General features: G+C 50.7%; 1 protein-coding gene across 7 annotated transcripts in view; it reads left to right on the plus strand.

Annotated features, from left to right (window-relative positions):
- The window catches only part of IQSEC2 (IQ motif and Sec7 domain ArfGEF 2), an 81,820-nt gene that overhangs the window by 44,056 nt on the left and 19,012 nt on the right, over positions 1-18,752 (plus strand). For all 7 annotated transcript variants that reach the window (XM_066356342.1, XM_066356343.1, XM_066356348.1 and 4 more), the window contains 2 exons: positions 15,340-15,601; positions 17,372-17,773. In XM_066356342.1, coding sequence (XP_066212439.1) covers positions 15,340-15,601; positions 17,372-17,773 — 664 coding nt within the window. The remainder of the gene's footprint in view (positions 1-15,339; positions 15,602-17,371; positions 17,774-18,752) is intronic.

The following is an 18,752-nucleotide window of genomic DNA, read 5'->3' on the forward strand; positions in this document are numbered from 1 at the left end:
ATATTCAATGACTTTCATTAAATGCATAAAGGGTTTTGCATTTCTCTCAAAAGGTAAAAACCAGTGTTTCTGATGATGAAATGTCATGTGAATGGATTATAAATAGGAGAGTATTTGGTAAAATTTGTGACTTAAAAATATCATATTAGTAGTATGAAAGATGGATTCTGTGCACAGAGGACAGCTGGAAGGGCCAACGTAGAATGTTAGCACAGAAGAAATGGATCTGAGCAGGGTTACTGCTGCACTGCTCCAGTGGGCACCATTCACAGAGAAGCATTTTAACTTCAAATTATGGAATCTAGCCTGACCTGTGGTGGCACAGTGGATAAAGCGTCGACCTGGAAACACTGAGGTTGCCAGTTCAAAACCCTGGGCTTGCCTGGTCAAGGCACATATGGGAGTTGATGCTTCCTGCTCCTCCCCCTTTCTCTCTCTCTCTCTCTCTCTCTCTCTCTCTCTCTCCTCTCTAAAATGAATAAATAAATAAATAAAATTTTAAAAAGTTATGGAATCTAAATCCTCTGAGAACTATCAATGAGATAGATCCAGTAGAAGGTGAAAACAGGGAGGAGGCAAGGCTGATTTAGTGTCAGCAAAGGTCCAGAGGGCCAGGAGTCCAGAGTAATAGTGCAGGAGGAAAGAGGAACCCCTATTAGTGCTTACCCAGTGTCCAAAGTCTTTGGTCCCAGATGTAATCACTGTCTTCCATCCTACTCATGACACTCGAAGGTCCTGAGAGACATTGGAGATACTTATTTCTCTGTGGATTTTGGAGAGGAATTACTTCCGGTTTGTGGGTTTTCTGAAGAAAGTAGTTTTTGAGCCAGTCATTCGAAGTCCATAAAGAGTCTGAGAGAGAGAAGAGACAGGATGCTCTGAGAATGTAAACAAAAGCCTGGAGGTGAGAAATGGTGACACTAAGCACTGGAGTGTGCAGAGAGCAGACGTGTCTCAAACAATTGTCTGAGAAGCCCAGGCATCTTTTTTTTTTTTTTTTTTTTTTTTTTTTTGTATTTTTCTGAAGCTGGAAACGGAGAGTCAGACAGACTCCCGCATACGCCCGACCGGGATCCACCCAGCACGCCCACCAGGGGGCAATGCTTTGCCCCTCCGGGGCATCGCTCTGCCGTGACCAGAGCCACTCTAGCGCCTGGGGCAGAGGCCAAGGAGCCATCCCCAGCGCCCAGGCCATCTTTGCTCCAGTGGAGCCTTGGCTGCGGGAGGGGAAGAGAGAGACAGAGAGGAAGGGGGGGGGGGTGGAGAAGCAAATGGGCGCTTCTCCTATGTGCCCTGGCCGGGAATCAAACCCGGGTCCCCCGCACGCCAGGCCGACGCTCTGCCGCTGAGCCAACCGGCCAGGGCCCAGGCATCTTTTTTTGTGGTAAGCAGCTGGAGAACCATGAGCAGTTCTTGAGTAAGGAAAGTGACATAATCAAATTAGCACTTTAGAATGGAGGGAAACTAGGGAGGAGGCTGTTGTAGTGATCCAAGAGCGGGATAAGCAAAGGTAGTGGCCATGGGGATGGAGCAGAAAAGAGAAATTTAAGAGGAGATTGCGGGGAACAGAGGGTTGTAGTTAGATACTAAAAAGATGAGGGAGCCTGACCTGTGGTGGCGCAGTGGATAAAGCGTCGACCTGGAAATGCTGAGGTCGCCGGTTCGAAACCCTGGGCTTGCCTGGTCAAGGCACATATGGGAGTTGATGCTTCCAGCTCCTCCCCCCTTCTCTCTCTCTGTTTCTCTCTCTCCCTCTCTCTCTCTCTCCTCTCTAAAAATGAATAAATAAAAATTTAAAAAAATAAAATAAATAAAAATAAAAAGATGAGGGAAGCGGAGATGACTGAGGGTGGAGTTCACAGTGAGTTACAATGTTCAGACCTGTCAATGTATTCATTCGTTCAATAAATATTTGCTGAGTCCCAGGCACTGTGCCGGGGATTAGAGCTATAGCACCGAACAAAACAGATGCCTGTCCTGATAGCTCTTACAGCAGGCAGATAATCAATACATAAACAACTAAATATAAGGACTGTGTCTGATGCCACACCTGTCCGTGGAAGGAAGATCAGTGGAAAAGCCCTGAGGCAAGAACATGCCCTTTATGTTTGAGGGACATCAGAGAGACCAGAATGATTAGAAAGGGAACAAGGGGCGAGAAGAGTAGAAAAGGAGGCAGTAGAGGCAAGATGATGTATATATAGCCTTTGGGAGCTATTTAGCAGGTAGAATCAGCAGGATTTGATGACTGGAATTGCTTAGGGAACAGGAAGAATCTAGCGTAATACCCAGGTGTGTTCTGTGCTTTGGTGACCGAGTGGGCGGCGGTGCCTTTCACTGAGGTGGGAAATGCAGGAGGAGAAGTTTGTAGTGGTAAGATGGTGAGTTAGAGGTTCCTGTGAGCTCTTTAAGGCCCTGAATTCCATCCTGGTGGAGTTTCCAGTAAACATTAGGCATGATGGGTCTGGAACCCAGGAGAGAGACCATGCTTGAAAGAGAGCAGCAGGAGTCCTCAGCTCTACCTGAAGTTATGGAATGGAATGATATCAGTGACAGAGCGTGGAGTGAAAGAGAAGAGGGCCAGAGCAGAAATGGGTAAGAGGTACTAACACATAAGGAGTGGGGAGAGGAAGAGGAGCGGAGGGTGGGCAGAGAAGTAGGAGGAAAACCAGCAGGGAGTGGGCTCGCTGAAGCAGAGGAAGGAAAAAGCCCTCAGTGCACGGGGGGGGGGGGGGGGGGGGGGGGGGGCTTGTTAAGAGTGGCAAATGTTACAGTCAGGGAAGCAAGATGAGGGTGGAAGAGAGTCTATTGGCTTTAACCACTAGGTCCTGGGTGACCTTACTAAGAACAGTCTCCGTGTCGAGGTGGCTGCATGAGGCAGATTGCAGTGGGTTGTAGAGTTTGTGGGAGGCACTGAAATGGGGATGGCCAGTGTAGACGAATTTCTAAAGAAGCTTAGCTGTGAAGAAGAGAAAGGGGCAGTGAGTGCTAGAGGGAGATGTGGGGGCAGATAGAGGGTTTTTTATTCCCAGATGGGAGAGACTTGAGCTTCTATAAATGTCGGTAGGAAGGAGGCACAGAGAGGGAGAGGTTGAAATAGAGGAGGGAGAGGGGATGATTGCTGTGGAGGAGGTAGCAGGGGTGGGCCCCCAGAACCTGGGTAGAGAGACTGGCCTTAAATAGCACGGGGAAGGAGAGTGGAGGTGGTGGTGGTAGTGGGGGGTGGAATACAAGGGCACTGAGGGGATTTGGTGAAAGAAATGCTTCAGGAAAGTTCAAAGCAATAAATGGAGATCCATGATGAAAGGCATGGGTGCTGGAACTAGGAGAAAACAAAGAAAACTTCTGGTTGGGAGTCAGGGTGGGCTTCCTGTACGAAGCAACATTTGAGCTGGGCCATGAAATTCAGATGGCATTCCAATGGGCGAGGATCTGTGCAGAAGAAAGAAACAGAGTTAGCAAAGGCAGAGAGGCATGAAAAAGCTGGACAGGCTGATGAAACCATGAGCCAGCTAGTTTGATGAAGGCTGGGCATGAGTGAGCAGGGTATCATTGATGCCACTGATTGTGTCAGGAATAATACCAGTCACCATGTATGAAACACCAAACCTAACCTGTAGTAGGCGCTTTATATTCTTGAGTTTATCTCATCCCACCATGCCCTGCAGAATAGGTATTTCCTCATTTTGCAGATAAGGAAAATAAGTAGTAGAGAGGTGAAGAAATGGACACAGTTCATCCAGCTGGTAGGTGGTGGGGCTGATAACTCAAACCCAGGTCTGTCTGACCCTAAAGCCCCTGCTCTTTTCACCTGACAGGAAGGGCCAGGTGAAGCCATAATATGCGGGAGCCTTGAATGCCAAACTGAGGAGTCTGAACTTTATCCAGGAAGCAATGGGGAGCCAAAGTGGGTGTCTGAGCAGAAGAGGTTCCTGGTGAAGGTGGGCTTCAGGAAAGCTAATGTGGTCCAAGAGGGTAGGGAGAAGAAAGCCCTAGGCGGCTGCAGGGCCAGGGTGAAGGGTAGCAGAGGCCTGGCCTGGATATGAGGGAAGTGAGCAGCGGGCCTGCAAGATTATTTGTTCCTCATGACAGCCTTGAGAAGTGTGGAGTTTTCTTCTCCTTTTATAGATGAGGAATGGGAGACTCAAAAGAGCAGCTACTTGCCCAGGACTTGAGCCCGGGTTCATGTGATTTTGTTGACTCAGGGGTTCAGAGGGAACTCTGAGTATGAGAAGGGTGTGCGTGCGTGCGCGTGCGTGCGTGCGTGTGTGTGCGTGCGTGCGCGTGTTTGTCTGAGACGGACAGCGGTGCTTTCCCTTGCCTGTTCTCTTTCCTTCCCACCTCTGCCCAATCCTCCACTTTCCTGGATTCCATACCTCCTGCCTCCTGCAAGCCAAGGGGTCTGGAAGTGGGGTGATACTGTTTCGCTGGCTCTCCCCAGAAGACCAGGCTCTTCACTCTCAAGGCACCTGGTCCCTCTACCACCACCCCCAGCCCTGCCATTTGCCCATCCTCCCTGTGAAACTGTAGCACAACTCCAGTGACTGCCGCATGCAGACTGGCCCCTGGTACCGCTGTGCAGTACCCTAGGGACAGGCATTTGTTCCTGCAACTACTCCTCCCCGCCTCTGTGGCGCTTCTGGGTGGGTGCGAAGGCCAATGTGGAAATTAGATTCAGCTCATGAGCAGTGAACAATAGCCACCACCATGTTCCCATTGCTCTCATTTGCCAAGCACTTGACATACGTTCCAGTACTTGCAACAATCCAGTGGGGTTGGCATATGAGCCCCATGTTTATAGATGAGAAAACTGAGGCTCCAAGAGGGGTGATAGTACGCCAGGGGACGTAGCCCGGAGGCACTTGTGGAGCTGGCATTGGAACCCAGGTCTATTTGCGTCCAAAGCTGTAGGCTTTCCACACTCCATTTCTAAACATCTCCAATTTTCCCAACCCCGAGCCTTCAGGAAATACAAATCTTTGTCCTTCAAGAATAGGGTGGATTTCTGGAGTTAGTTCCAAGTTCATCCAAAGACCCTGGCAGGGTGAGTCTGAGACTTGAAACTCCAGGAATTCCAGGTTTAAATCCTGTCTCTCCCACTCGTCCAGGTAGGTGACCTGGGGCAGGTTACTACCCTCTCTGAGCTTCAATTCCCTCATCTCTAAAATGTTGCAGAGTTGTTGCAAGGTGTGTGTGTTGGGGGGAGTTATATGAGATGATATATACGAAGTGCCCCAGAGAGCATGTTGCTACTACTGTATTTATATTCAAATGAAGGTTGGGCCCCAGTCAGGTCAGAAGTGGAGTTTGTGTGCTTTGCTTAAGACCTGAAGGCTGAGTCCAGCCTGGGTGTGGGGTGGGCTGTCCTAGGAGGGGACCAGCCACAGGCTTCTCTGACCTAGTTGGGTATGGCCTTGGATAATTCATCACTGGCCTCCCCATTCTGACCCCCATCCTTACCCCACCTCCCTGGTTCCAGCCCTTCACGTATCTCCCCTGCTCTGCAAACTAATGCCTCTGCCTCTCTCTGTCACCCGCCGCCTGTGGCCTCTACCCTGCCCTTCCTGGTCCCAGGGAAGAGGAGGAGGAGGAGACTGAGGAAGAGGAAGAGGAAGACGCTCATCAGTTCTGCTGTCCAGCCTCCGAGTGCAGCAGTCCCTCCTCTCGGTAACTGAGAGGACAAGGGTCATTTTCTATGCAGAAGCAAAAGCCTTAACCAGCCCCCCAAACCCCCATAGGACCCCATCCTTGCTTCAAGAACCAGATGGGCAAGCATTGTGCCCCTTCCTCCCGCACCTCCTTCTTGGAATTTATACCCCTGCTGCTGTCTCCCCTGAACTCCAGTCCCCAAATTATAAAGGCTGGAGCCCTAGGTCTGACTAAAATGTGAGAGCAGCAGAGCTTGGAGCTTGGAACCCGGACCCTCTCGCACCAGTACCCCACTTCCCAGGAACCTTGGAGCCTGACACTCCTGGAGAGGTCTCCAAATGACATCCTAAGGACCTACCTTTGTCCTCTGTGAGCACAAACAGAGATGCAGGATGCCTAGGGCTCAGAGGACCAGACGGGGGCGGGCCCCAGCCTGCCTAGTTCCCCATTGCTCGTTCCCTTGCTGTGGCCATTGCTGCCATCTCTTCCACTGCTTGAAGGCCTTGTCCCATGCCCTCTGCCACACCCATAGTGCTCTGTAAATATGATCAGGAGGAAAAGGCCTTTCAGAGTGCGCGTTGCTGTGTACAAAGGAATTTCCATCAATAAAAGCTGATCTCTTCTCTCTGTCTGATGTATGTTCCACCCCACCCCTGCTTTCCTCTCCCTGTCCTCCCTAGGGCTTTTCCTCTTTTCTTACTAGGGCTGGGAATGGAGGCTGCGAGAGAGAGTAGGATTTAATTCATGGTATTGTCAACACCCCAAGACACCCAATAAATGGATGAATGGTGTGGCATTCTCACCGAGCGCAAGTCTGTTGCCTCTTCCAGCTTGTCAGCCAGAGGAAGCATGAGCTGGCTGACTCGAACGTGTCCCTTGGTCCCTCTGCTACCTAGTTTCTCCGTGTGTAGAAGGAGGAGGGAGGCTTGACCAGAGGATCTTCAAGGGCTTCTCCAGCTCTGACATTCTCTCAATCTGAGATGCTACAGTTTTAAGAAACTATGAATTTAAGATATGTTAATTCAGTGATACATTCTATGCAATCCTCTGGTTTCTGTTTCCACCATAATTTTTGGATTCCCCGATCCTGTGGTTTTAAGATTTCATGATTCTACTGTTTCAAAAAATTTCTGATGGTGTGATTTTAATATTCTGAGATGTTAACAGCCCTTGATTCTGTACTTTCGAGATTCTGTATCTACAGTTTTGGGGATCTCTGAATCTGAAAGGAAGCCATTTCCCCCAGATGCAATGACCCTGAATGTTTCCTGCACCTGTCTAAAGCTGGTTCTAAGAATCCCTGGAAGCTGTCAGCCAGAGGATGAAAGGTGTCCTTTGTGGGCTGTAGAGCCCACACCTTCTATCATGTATCTGTGTTAGGAGCAAAGCCAGGAGACCCTGAAGAGTGTTCATACTCTAACTTTCCCTCTCTGAACCTTTGGCATTAGAGGAATCTGAGTTTACCCTCTGGTTCTGCCACTTACTCTTAGTGTTAACCAGAGTAAGGATTTTCTTCTCCTTGTGCTTCATTTTCCTCCCAAGTACAGTGAGAATATATCGACTTCTCTGGGTTGTCATGAAGGTTAGCAAGAAAACACAGGAGCCCAGCATAGGGTCTGATGTGCAGTTGGGCACGTGCACAGTGATTGGTGGCTCTTGTATTTTTTATTATTATTAATATTTTTTTAAAGATTTTCTTTATTGATTTTTAGAGAGAGATAGAGAGAAAATGGGTTAGGGATGAGGGGGAAGAATCAACTCATAGTAGTTGCTTCCATATGTGCCTTGACCAGGCAAGCCCAGGGTTTCAAATCAGTGACCTCAGCGTTACAGATTGGATGCTCTATCCACTGTACGTGGCTCTTGTTTGTTTGTTTGTTTGTTTGTTTATTTTTTACAGGGACAGAGAGAGAGTCAGAGAGAGGGATAGATAGGGACAGACAGACAGGAACGGAGAGAGATGAGAAGCATCAATCATCAGTTTTTCGTTGCGACACCTTAGTTGTTCATTGATTGCTTTCTCATATGTGCCTTGACCGCGGGCCTTCAGCAGACGGAGTAACCCCTTGCTTGAACCAGTGACCTTGGGTTCAAGCTGGGTGGCTCTTGTTTTGATTAAGCCCCAGGTGAGAGTCTCTACTCTCTTTTCTTTCCTCCTTCTCTTCAGTCTCTGCATCACATTGATCGCATAGTTTTTTCAGAGGCTCCCTTCATTCCTTCACTCATTGATTCCCTCAGTCACTCAACTCATCTACTCATTTACTCATTCAAACTCTTGGGTTTGTTTTCTTTCCCTCCCTCCCTCTCTTTCTCTCTTCCCTTTATTTATTGTTCCAGAAGGCATTGCTTGAGCACTTATTATGTGCAAGGCGTCAAGCTAAGTACTGTGAGGGATCAAAAGTAAGATAGTGGCTGTGTTCTCTCCTGAGTTCTCCATCTCTCAGGGGAGATGAGAAATCCTTTGGGAAAGTGGGTAGTGTGTGAAATATTGAAATGATTGAGCATATATGGCTTCAGTAATAAGCAAAGTATGTTCTTAACCCAAAGAGGAGGGCAATATCAAGTTGGGCCAAAGAGTGATGTCCAAGAGGGCTTGCTGGAGGAGGAGGGGCAAGAGTGGAAGGCTAGGAAGGGTTTGAATATGTGCCCAAAGGTAGAGAAAGACAGAACGGACAAAATCCTGGCGAAGAGCTCCAGGTTCGTGTTGGGGAATGGTGCATAAATTGTTCTGTTTGCTTGGCTCTCCACGGTATGTGGGTCTAGGTGACCTGTATCTGGGAAGTGGGAGAACATTCTGCTCTTAGTTTGATTAAAGATAGAAGGAAGTAGGAGCCCACAGGCCAACTAAATGGAGGTCAAATGGGCATCGTGGGAACTCTGGTGTAGACTCTTGTGTAGGCAACTGAATTGGCTGAGGGCCTGCGCTTTGGAAAGGGGGAAGGTTTCTATCAGTTGTGATGGAAACGTGTGTGCCATCTGGGTGCGTGTCTTTGCATGAGGCTGGCAGGTCTAACCGGAGTGAGAGACTGTGCACTTGTCTACATCTGGGGGAATGTGAGTGTGTGAGGCTGGGTGTGGGGAATTCTGAGTGTGTGAGGTCAATTTTGTGAGGTGGTGACTTGCTGTGCCTGGTGGGGATAATCACAAGACTGGGTGTGGGTGGCTTCTAGAGTGATAGTTGTCAGTCAGGATGGTCACATAAACACATATGACTACTACCTGTGCTCTTAGGGTACCAAAGTGGCTGCTGAGCACTTGCTGTGTGCTGGGCCTTGGCCTGGGTGGGTCCACAGAAATGAATCACATCAGCCGCTGCCCTTGGGAAACAGGAGCAGGGTGGGAGATGGATACTTTAATAATCACAAGTTAGCTGGAGATGAGGACCACCTGCACACAGTGTGCACAAGACACAGGTGAGAGTAGCTGGCCCTATCAGGTTCTGAGTCAGAACTAATTCTCCAGGAGGGCTCGCCTGCCCAGAGTGCTACAAGGTAACACATTAGCTTCCCCAGACCAATGAAGTCTGCGGGTGAAGGGTAGAGGGAGGGCGTTCCAAGCAGAAGAAAGCAAGGAAGAGCAGGAGCACAGGCATGGCGATGCAGACCGGCTAGCCACAGCTAGGAAGTGCAAGTAAGTAGCTTGCTGCTGGCTACATCTAGGAGCTTAAAGGTTGGGGAGGGGGAGGTTGGACAGATTGAGCTAAATAGCTAAAAGGGAGACACTAGTCTGGAAGGCAGGGGACTTGGGCTCTCGTCCTATGTGACCCTGGGCAAGTCACTTTGACTGTTGGGACCTCATTTTGGATTTGAAGGGTTGGAGGGCTCCTAAAGCCCACCCCAGTTCTGTGCATCTTCTGTCCTCAGCCAGCCAAACCCATGGGCCATTGCTCTCGCAGACAGGCACTTTGGATTTCCCGTCGTAGACTTCCCTGTTTCCGCCTGGGCTGCCTTCTCGCTCCCACACTCCGCAAATATTTACCCAGCCTCTGGCCCTGGGCAGGCCCCTGCGGGAAGACCTGGGAAGCTGCAGAATGCAGGCACTCCATCATGAAGGGGCTGCTCAGTGCAGGGTGGTAAGAACAAGAGCGTTGATATGACTCTTGGATCCAGCACTGCTGAGCTTTGAGGCTATGGGCAAGCTAGTTCCTCTCTCAGCACCTGAGTTTCCTCATCTGTGTTATCCCTTTCAGGAGACCAACTCAGACCTTGCAGGATTGCTAGGCTTAGCAAAAAGTAAATACTCCATCAATGACAACTATTATTACATTTGGGCTGCAAAAACAAACAAACAAACAAACAAACAAGAAAAAACGGAGCTGGGATTCAAACCCAGGTGTGCATGCTTGCCAGCCTGTGTCTGCCCTCTGCCCAGTCAGCCCTTCGATGGCTTCCTTTCCCCTTTGCCAGCCCCTGTGCCAAGCCAGGCTGCCTTCAGGTTAGGAACCTCTGTGGTTCTGGTATTGGGCAGCAGCACAAACAGTTTGCAGAAGAGCTGTGGGAGAAGACAGAGGTAACTGGAGTGCCGCCACCCCATGTTGGGTCTGGTCTCCGTGCCCAGTCTTCCTCCGGAGCCCGGAGCCCCTGGCCTCCTCTAGGTGCGCTGACCTCCTCGTCTTGTTTTCTTGTCTCTTACTTCTGGTTACCCTGTTCCAGCCCAAATTGTCATGGGGATATTCCCCAACATCCCTGGCTTCCTCTTGCCCTCTTCTTATGGTATCTATAGCAACAGCCCCCATCCATTTCCATGGCAACTGCAGCCTGATCCCATCCCCTGCTGGCTGTCTGGCTCCGGGCAGTGCCAATAAAGGGAAGGAGGGAGAGAGACTTCTCATTAGGAGCAGCAGCCAGGGAGGGTTGGTGACTCTGCCATGGGCAGGCTACCATGAATCCATACAGAACGTCCTGCCCCGCTTCTCCCCATCTTAGTACCTTGAATCACAAGGTCTTTCGTTCCTCATCTCTAATAATCCTCTTAACCAAAGCCCCATTCAATAGCTTCCTCCCCTAGGAAGCCTTCAGGCGGCAGAGGAACTAGCAGGGCTCTGAGCTTTGAGTCCTTGTTCCGCCACTTGCTGAGACCTTTGGCAGCCACTTACCCCTTTGGAACCTTTTTCCTCACCTGCAGAATAGGAATCCTAATTCTTTCTTCGCATTTGCCATGCAGATTAAATAATGTGCAGAAAATGCCTGACCTGGGGAAGGTGCAGTGTAAATGTGAGTTTATTTTTGTTCTGCTCAGCCACCCCCAAGCAGAAGGAATCTCTCTCCCAAGCTCTCCCAACACTTCCTCTGTTCCCCAGCCCTGAGAGCGTTCAGCTTTGTACTGTGGTTATTTGTGTAACATGGTTCATTTTCCCCAAAACAGAGGATGCTCTCAGTTCCCCCACAGAATAGCCCAGCAGAGTGCACATGGGGCACGTGTGTGTGCGTGTGTGTGTGTGTGTGTGTGTGTGTAAGAGAGAGAGAGAGAGAGAGAGAGACAGACAGACAGACAGACAGAGACAGAAAGAGGGAGAGAGACACACAGAGAGAGGTTTTCCATCTGATCAGCATGTCCCTGAGTGTTTTGGGGGCTCTGAGTTAAGGGATTTCAAGTCCCCAAGTCCCGTTTCTTTAGCCCATACATATGTCTGGCATTGAGAGCAACGCCCTCAAGCACTGTCCTTTTTGCCAGACCCTCTAGGGGGAGCCTGAGTTGACAGCCTGACCTTCTGCCACTATTTCCTTTGCAACCAAAACAGGGTGTTGAGCTCCAGAGGGGGGGATTGCTGAAGAGTGGAGAGCCAGGAGCGGGAGAGACAAGATGTCATGAAAATCCTAGGGCCCTGGATTTGCATCCTGACTTTCTCACTTTAATAACTGTGTGGCCTTAAGCCAGTTTACATAACCTCTCTGAGCCTCGGTGTTTTCATCTATAAAATGATGCTAATGGTGCCTGCCTCAGTAAGTTGCAAGGCTTCAATGAACTAATTAATGTCCTTGGCTTAAGGATCAAGGTGATTAGAGGGCCCCGTGGTAGCACAGAGAGGGGGCCAGTAAGCCAGCCTGTGCTGACAGGGCAGGCAGGTGTGGAAGGGCACACCTGAGCTAGATGTTGAAAGGTGAGCAGGAGGTTGCCAGGTTGGGGTATTGGAGCAGAGGGTATATGAGGTTGAGATCACTTTTGTTTATTTATTTTTATTTAGAAAATTAAATTTAACAGGGTGACATTGATCAACAAGTATATATAGATTTCAGGTAAACATCACTACATCATTTGAATAATTGATTATGGTGTCTATCCATCACCCAAATTCAAATCATTTTCCATCACCTTATATTTGTTCCTCTTTACACCGTTGCCCCAAACCCCCTCCCTGCCCTTATATCTCCTTCCCCGTGGTAACCACTGCACTCTCATGAGATCACTTTAGAAGAGCCGTCCGTGGCTATGGTAACAAAGTTGGAGGTTATCTCATGGACGATAATTCCTGAAACACCTGTTAGATCATACCCCCCTCTGCTTATCTCAATCATAGCAAAAGCCAGTCTTTACTGTGGACTCAATGTCCTACATGATTTGGCTCCTTATTAACATACCCTTTGATCTTGTCTCCATACTCTGATCTTACCTCCTATCACTTGCCTTTCAGTCACTCTGCTCCAGCTATACTGGTCTCCTCGCTGTTCCTCAATTATGTCAGGCATAGTTTGACCTCAGGACCTTTGCACTGGCTCTGCCTTCTGTCTGCACTGCTCTTGCCCTAGATAGCCACACAGTTCGCTCTTCACTTCCATCAGGGCTCTGCTTATATGCCACTTTTTTCAAAAAAGACCACCACATCTAAAGCAACACCTTTTATTACTGTGCTATAATTTTCTTCCTAGCACTTATCTTCACCTGAAATGATAGTATATATTTATAGTCCGCGTCTCTCGCTAGAATGTCACCTCCCTGAGGGAACAAATCTTATGTGTCTTCTTCACTGTTACATTTGCAGCGCTGGGCCTTGCACAGAGAAGGTGCTCAATTGTTGTTTGCTGGATAAATCATGAGGAACTGGGAAAAGGTTTTAGTGGGAGAGCAAAATAGTCAGATTTGTACTTTAGAAAGCTCTCTCTGGTCACAGGATGGAGCATGGATTGGACGCTATGGTCAAAATTTGGGTGAGAGGACTTATCTCTTCTCTCAGTTGATAAGCCCGCCAGAGCTCATTCATTGACTCTGATTCTGGAAGTTTTTGTTGAGCGCCTACTCTGCTCCAAGCCTTGTGCTGTGCATTAGTTAGGAGATTGCCAAATTCTCTTCTTGTGCTGGGATTCTGGGAGTCATGACCACAAAGAGCTGTCACGCTTTGCCAAAGCTGACAGGCGCCATTAAAAGGACAGACGCGCTGTGTGGGGGAGCTCAGAACAGAATCAGGCATCGTTTCTGGCTGGAGGCGGGCTTCGTAGTGGTGGCATGCGGACTGAATTTTGATAGAACGCGGGGGGGGCGATTTCTCAAGTTGCAGATGGCGGCAGTGATAGGGACTGCATTCCACTGAACGGTAGCAGTGGAGGAGGTGGAAAGCAGAGGAGTCTTGGGGAGAAACAGGATCCAGCCCAGGCTGGAGAGAGGGGTGGATGGGATGGCAGCATGGTATAATATTTAAGATGGTGAAGCCTGGAGTCACACTGCCTGGATTTGGATTCTGGCTCTATCATTAATAGCTGCGTGTGATCATAGATATGTTACTTAACTTCTCTGGACCTCGGTTTATGTGTAAAATGAAGATAAATAACAATGTTTTGAAGAATAATCAAATTATTAAAAGTGAAGTGGTAAAAATAGTGCCTGAACATGCTGCGTGCTCTCTAAGCATTAGCTATTATTATCTTGCAGAGGCTTCAAACGCCACAAGAAGGAATTTGGGTTCTGTCTTGTGGGCAGTGGGAGCTATGGATGGTTCATGAACAAAGGAGACAGTTGATCAAAACTGAGCTGGAGCTGTGTACTGGGGAGGAGAGGGGCATCTTAGATGCCTGGCGTCGGGGCAAGGGGCTGGGCTGAGTCTGACTCCTGGGGGGGCTTCACAGGCCCCTGAGGCTCACGAGAAGAGAGAGTTTGGGGTGAAGGGCAGCCCGCCCCCCAGTTTGCTTCTGCCTGGCTCTGAGTAGTGTTGCAAACTAATAACTGAGGTTGGGACAGTGGAAGGTGAGCAGCGGGCGGGCGCTGTCACCGGGGCAGAGCAGAGCTGCAGCCCTGCACTCAGGACCCAGCCTCACAGGCGCAGCTTCCCCAGTGAGCCCAGCGCCCAGCTCCAAGGGCTCTGCTCCAAGGCTGGCAGGCCTGTTGCAGTTCCAGCTCCTGTACTGATAAGAAGCCTCCCTTCACCCCCTCTGCTCTCCTCTGCCCCGCACCCTGGTCTTTGCCAAGGAGGGGCTGGGGAGTAGCCCCTTAACCTTCTCACTAGCAAGGGCCCTTCGAACCTGTGTCTGCCTCAAGAAGCCCTTTGCCTGGGCCCAGCCACACCCATTCCCACCCCCACCCCCCAGGCCTCACCAGACCTCCCCTCCCCACTCCCTCCCCTGTTCACCCACCTTTGTGGCTCCTCACCATGCCCTCTGGGCTCTGTCGCCAGTGTGTTCCCTGGCAGCCTGGTTGCCATGACACCATGGGAGCAGGTCTGGTGGAACAACAGCTCTGGGTAACCAGGGCAGGCAAGGCCCAGTACCCGGCTCCTGCCATTCTTCAGCATTGAGACCCTTGTCTCCTTCCCCCAGCTGAGCAGAGGAGGCCATGAGGAGAAAAAGGAAGCTGCCCCGCAGGGCAGCTCTTTACCTGTGAGGATGCTGGATGGGAGGCTCCTCCCACTGTCACTGAGCTCTGAGTCCTCACAGCCAGGGAACCCTGGGAACTGGCCAAGCCTAAGTCCAGGCGCCTAAAGGCAGGGGTGGGGCTTCAGGGGGTGTGGGTGGGGCTGCAGGGGGCAGTGCTGGGCAGGGAAAGGAGATCTGGATGCTCGGGATGCTAGGAATGGGCCTCGGGCCTGGGGACAGGGTTGATCTGGGGTGGTGCTGGGGATCAGGCAGGGAGGAACACCAAGGCACATGTTGCGTTGAGAACAGAGCCACAAGGGATGGAACTGTGAGGGGAAGAGGTCGGGGTGGGAGGGGTGGAGCTAAAAGGGTGGTCCATCAAGGGAAGGAGGATTTGGAGTTGGAGCCATTAGGATAGGACTATTCGGAAAAGGGGCTTGTGGGGACAAGACAGAGAGGAAACTAGCCTAGAAATAAGTCTATGGGGGCCATGGCCATGAGGGGAGCAGGCAGTGGGGGGCGGGTGGGACTGGGGATAAACTGAGAAGAGCAAGCCGTAAGGGAAAGGAGTCTACAGGTTGGAGCTGTGAGGACATGGGGCTGAGTGCAGTGAGGGTAGGTCTGTGAAGGCAAGGGGTCCTGAAGTGAAGGGACCATGAGGGCAGTGAGGGTAGGTCTGTGAAGGCAAGGGGTCCTGAAGTGAAGGGACCATGAGGGCAGTGAGGGACAGGTTGGGGGATAGGACTCTTTCCTGGCCTTTAAGTCTCGGGGTCCCTGTAGATACAGCTTCTCAGTGAAGAAGTTGAGAGGGATGGGGTTGCAGTAAAGGATCTGGTCCACCCACTCAGTCTGGCCCAGCAGGCTGGTCCTTTGTTCCCACGTCCTGGCTCATCTTATCTCATCCCCACAGTGTGGAGGGTGATGCCCCAGGCAGTGAACTGAGCACAGCGGTTGATAGTCCTGGGAGTCAACCCCCCTACCGGCTGAGCCAGCTGCCCCCCACCAGCAGCCACATGGGGGGCCCCCCTGCTGGGGTGGGCCTTCCCTGGGCTCAGCGGGCTCGCCTCCAGCCAGCCAGTGTCGCCCTGAGGAAGCAGGAAGAAGAAGAGATAAAACGCTCCAAGGCCCTATCAGACAGCTACGAACTCTCCACGGACCTGCAGGACAAGAAGGTATAGAGAAGATGGCTCTGGCTGGGAATGGGAGTGGGAATGGGAGTAGGAATGGAGGACTGAGAGAACCAAGGAAGGGATTGGATGTGGCACTTGAGGGTGGTATGCATAGTGGGATAGTGACATTGGAACAAGAGAAGACTGGCTCCAGGACCCTTCACCCCACTAGGGACACATTCAGCATCTACCCACCAAGTCTCAATGCCCTCAACAAACAATCACTGATCTCCATGTTAGGCACTGGAGATGTAAAACTGAATGAGACCTGGACCCCGTTCTCAAAAACCTCACAAATAAGTTGACAGTTTCAGAACAGTGTGCTACAGTATGTCACATATATCATACAGATATTGTTAGCTAAAAGGGGAGACACAAAATACTACCTATAGCAGGGGTCCCCAAACTTTTTACACAGGGGGCCAGTTCACTGTCCCTCAGACCGTTGGAGGGCCGGACTATAAAGAAAACTATGAACAAATCCCTATGCACACTGCACATATCTTATTTTAAAGTAAAAAAACAGAATGGAAACAAATACAATATTTAAAATAAAGAACAAGTAAATTTAAATCAACAAACTGACCAGTATTTCAATGGAAACTATGCTCCTCTCACTGACCACCAATGAAAGAGGTGCCCCTTCCGGAAGTGCGGTGGGGGCCGGATAAATGGCCTCAGGGGGCCACAGTTTGGGGACCCCTGACCTATAGAAAAGATACTGGAAGGACAAATGCCAAAATGATAATTGTGGTTATGCTTAGGTGTTGGGACTTTAAGTGAACCAACTTTCCTTCCTTCCTTCCTTCCTTCCTTCCTTCCTTCCTTCCTTCCTTCCTCCCTCCCTCCCTCCCTCCCTCCCTCCCTCCCTTCCTTCTTTTTCTCTTTTCGCTCTCACCATCTTCCCTCCCTCTTCTCCTTTCTCTCCCCCTCTCTTTTCCTCTCCTCCCTTGCCCTCAATTTCCTTCCTTCCTTCCTTCTTCTCTCTTTCCCTCCCTCCCTCCCTCCCTCCCTCCCTTCCTCCCTCCCCTCCCTCCCTCCCTCTCTCCTTTCCCTCTCTCCCTCCCTCCCTCCTTTCCTTCCTCCCTCCTTTCCTTCCTCCCTCCCTCCCTTCCTTCCTTCCTTCCTTCCTTCCTTCCTTCCTTCCTTCCTTCCTTCCTTCCTCTCTCTTTCCCTCCCTCCCTCCCTTCCTCCCTCCTCCCTCTCTCCTTTCCCTCCCTCCCTCCCTCCCTTCCTCCCTCCCTCCCTCTCTCCCTCTCTCCTTTCCCTCCCTCCCTCCCTCCCTTCCTCCCTCCCTCCCTCTCTCCTTCTCTCCTTTCCCTCCCTCCCTCCCTCCCTCCCTCTCTCCTTTCCCTCCCTCCCTCCCTCCCTCCTTTCCTTCTTTCCTTCTTTCCTTCCTTCCTTCCTTCCTTCCTTCCTTCCTTCCTTCCTTCCTTCCTTCCTTCCTTCCTTCCTTCCTTCCTTTCTCATTCTTTCCTTCCCTCTGTCTCTTCCCTACCTCCTTCCTTCCTTCTTTTCTGTTTTTTTCTAACTTTTTTGGAATATTTACTATTTACTTCTTGTAAATAAATAAAAAAGAGAAAACCACAATCCAGTCCTGTGTCACAAGTGCTACCCGAGATTATAGTGAGACGACGCTACTGGGAGTGCAGCTTGGCGCACCCGGGCAGCTGGGAGCAGTTAGCTGTGACTTGGTGGTGGTGTGGTTGAGGCCCAGAGAGATGGGGCTGCAGCGAGTGTCTGACCTTATTCCCCTCAACCCTCTTCTGCCAGGTGGAAATGCTGGAGAGGAAGTATGGGGGCTCCTTTCTGAGCCGCAGGGCCGCCAGGACCATTCAGACGGCCTTCCGCCAGTACCGCATGAACAAGAACTTTGAGCGGCTCCGCAGCTCAGCTTCAGAAAGCCGCATGTCGCGACGCATCATCCTTTCCAATATGCGGATGCAGTTCTCCTTTGAGGAGTATGAGAAGGCCCAGAACCCCGCGTACTTCGAGGGCAAGCCTGCCTCGCTGGACGAGGGTGCCATGGCCGGTGCCCGGAGCCACCGGCTTGAACGGGGGCTCCCATACGGAGGCTCCTGTGGAGGAGGCATTGATGGTGGGGGAAGCTCTGTCACCACGTCTGGAGAGTTTTCCAATGACATCACAGAGCTGGAGGATTCCTTCTCTAAACAGGTCAGCATCCCTGAAAAGTGCCTTTCCTCCCCACCCCTATGCTCCAGCTACTCCTAAGACATTTCACCTATAGTTCAAACTAAAAGATGTTGCCTGACAAGCATTTCAGAAGAACGACTAGCTACTATGAGTAGGGACTGTGAGAACAATGCGAAAGAATTGGCAAGACAAAAAATTACATAGTTAAAACAAGCAAGTTAAAAAACTGAGTATATAGAACACATGAAAAAAATTAAAATTCTCACTCTTTGGAACTTAATTCACTATCAAATTAAGGCCTAACTAAGAAGTGATGAGCACCTACTGCGCGTGCCTCGTAACAAACGGCCTATGTGACGGGTGGTTACCACAGCTCTACAGAGGAGGTGGCTAAGGCTCTGAGACCTTAAAAGGCGAAGTGACTTTTCCCAACTGTACTGGAACCCAGCTCTTCTGGTTCCAAAGCCCACGCCCTTTCACTAACAGCACACAACCATAAACCCAGCTCTGTGCAGGGCACCAGAGGTGCACAGATGAACCACCACAGTCTTTGTTCTCAAGCATCTCCCAGGCCAGTAGCTCTCAGGGATCTAGTGGCTGGCACACGTGCACATGACTGTTTTTTTTTTCTGAAGCTGGAAATGGGGAGAGACAGTTAGACAGACTCCCGCATGCGCCCGACCAGGACCCACCTGGCGTGCCCACCAGGGGCGATGCTCTGCCCACCAGGGGGCGATGCTCTGCCCCTCCAGAGCGTCACCCTGCCGCGACCAGAGCCACTCTAGCAGCGCCTGGGGCAGAGGCCAAGGAGCCATCCCCAGCGCCCGGGCCATCTTTGCTCCAATGGAGCCTCGGCTGCAGGAGGGGAAGAGAGAGACAGAGAGGAAGGAGGGGGGTGGAGAAGCAAATGGGCGCCTCTCCTATGTGCCCTGGCCGGGAATCGAACCTGGGTCCCCCGCACGCCAGGCCGACGCTCTACCGCTGAGCCAACCGGCCAGGG

The sequence above is a fragment of the Saccopteryx leptura genome, chromosome X (genome assembly GCF_036850995.1).
Source record: "Saccopteryx leptura isolate mSacLep1 chromosome X, mSacLep1_pri_phased_curated, whole genome shotgun sequence".
Taxonomy (NCBI): Eukaryota; Metazoa; Chordata; class Mammalia; order Chiroptera; family Emballonuridae; genus Saccopteryx; species Saccopteryx leptura.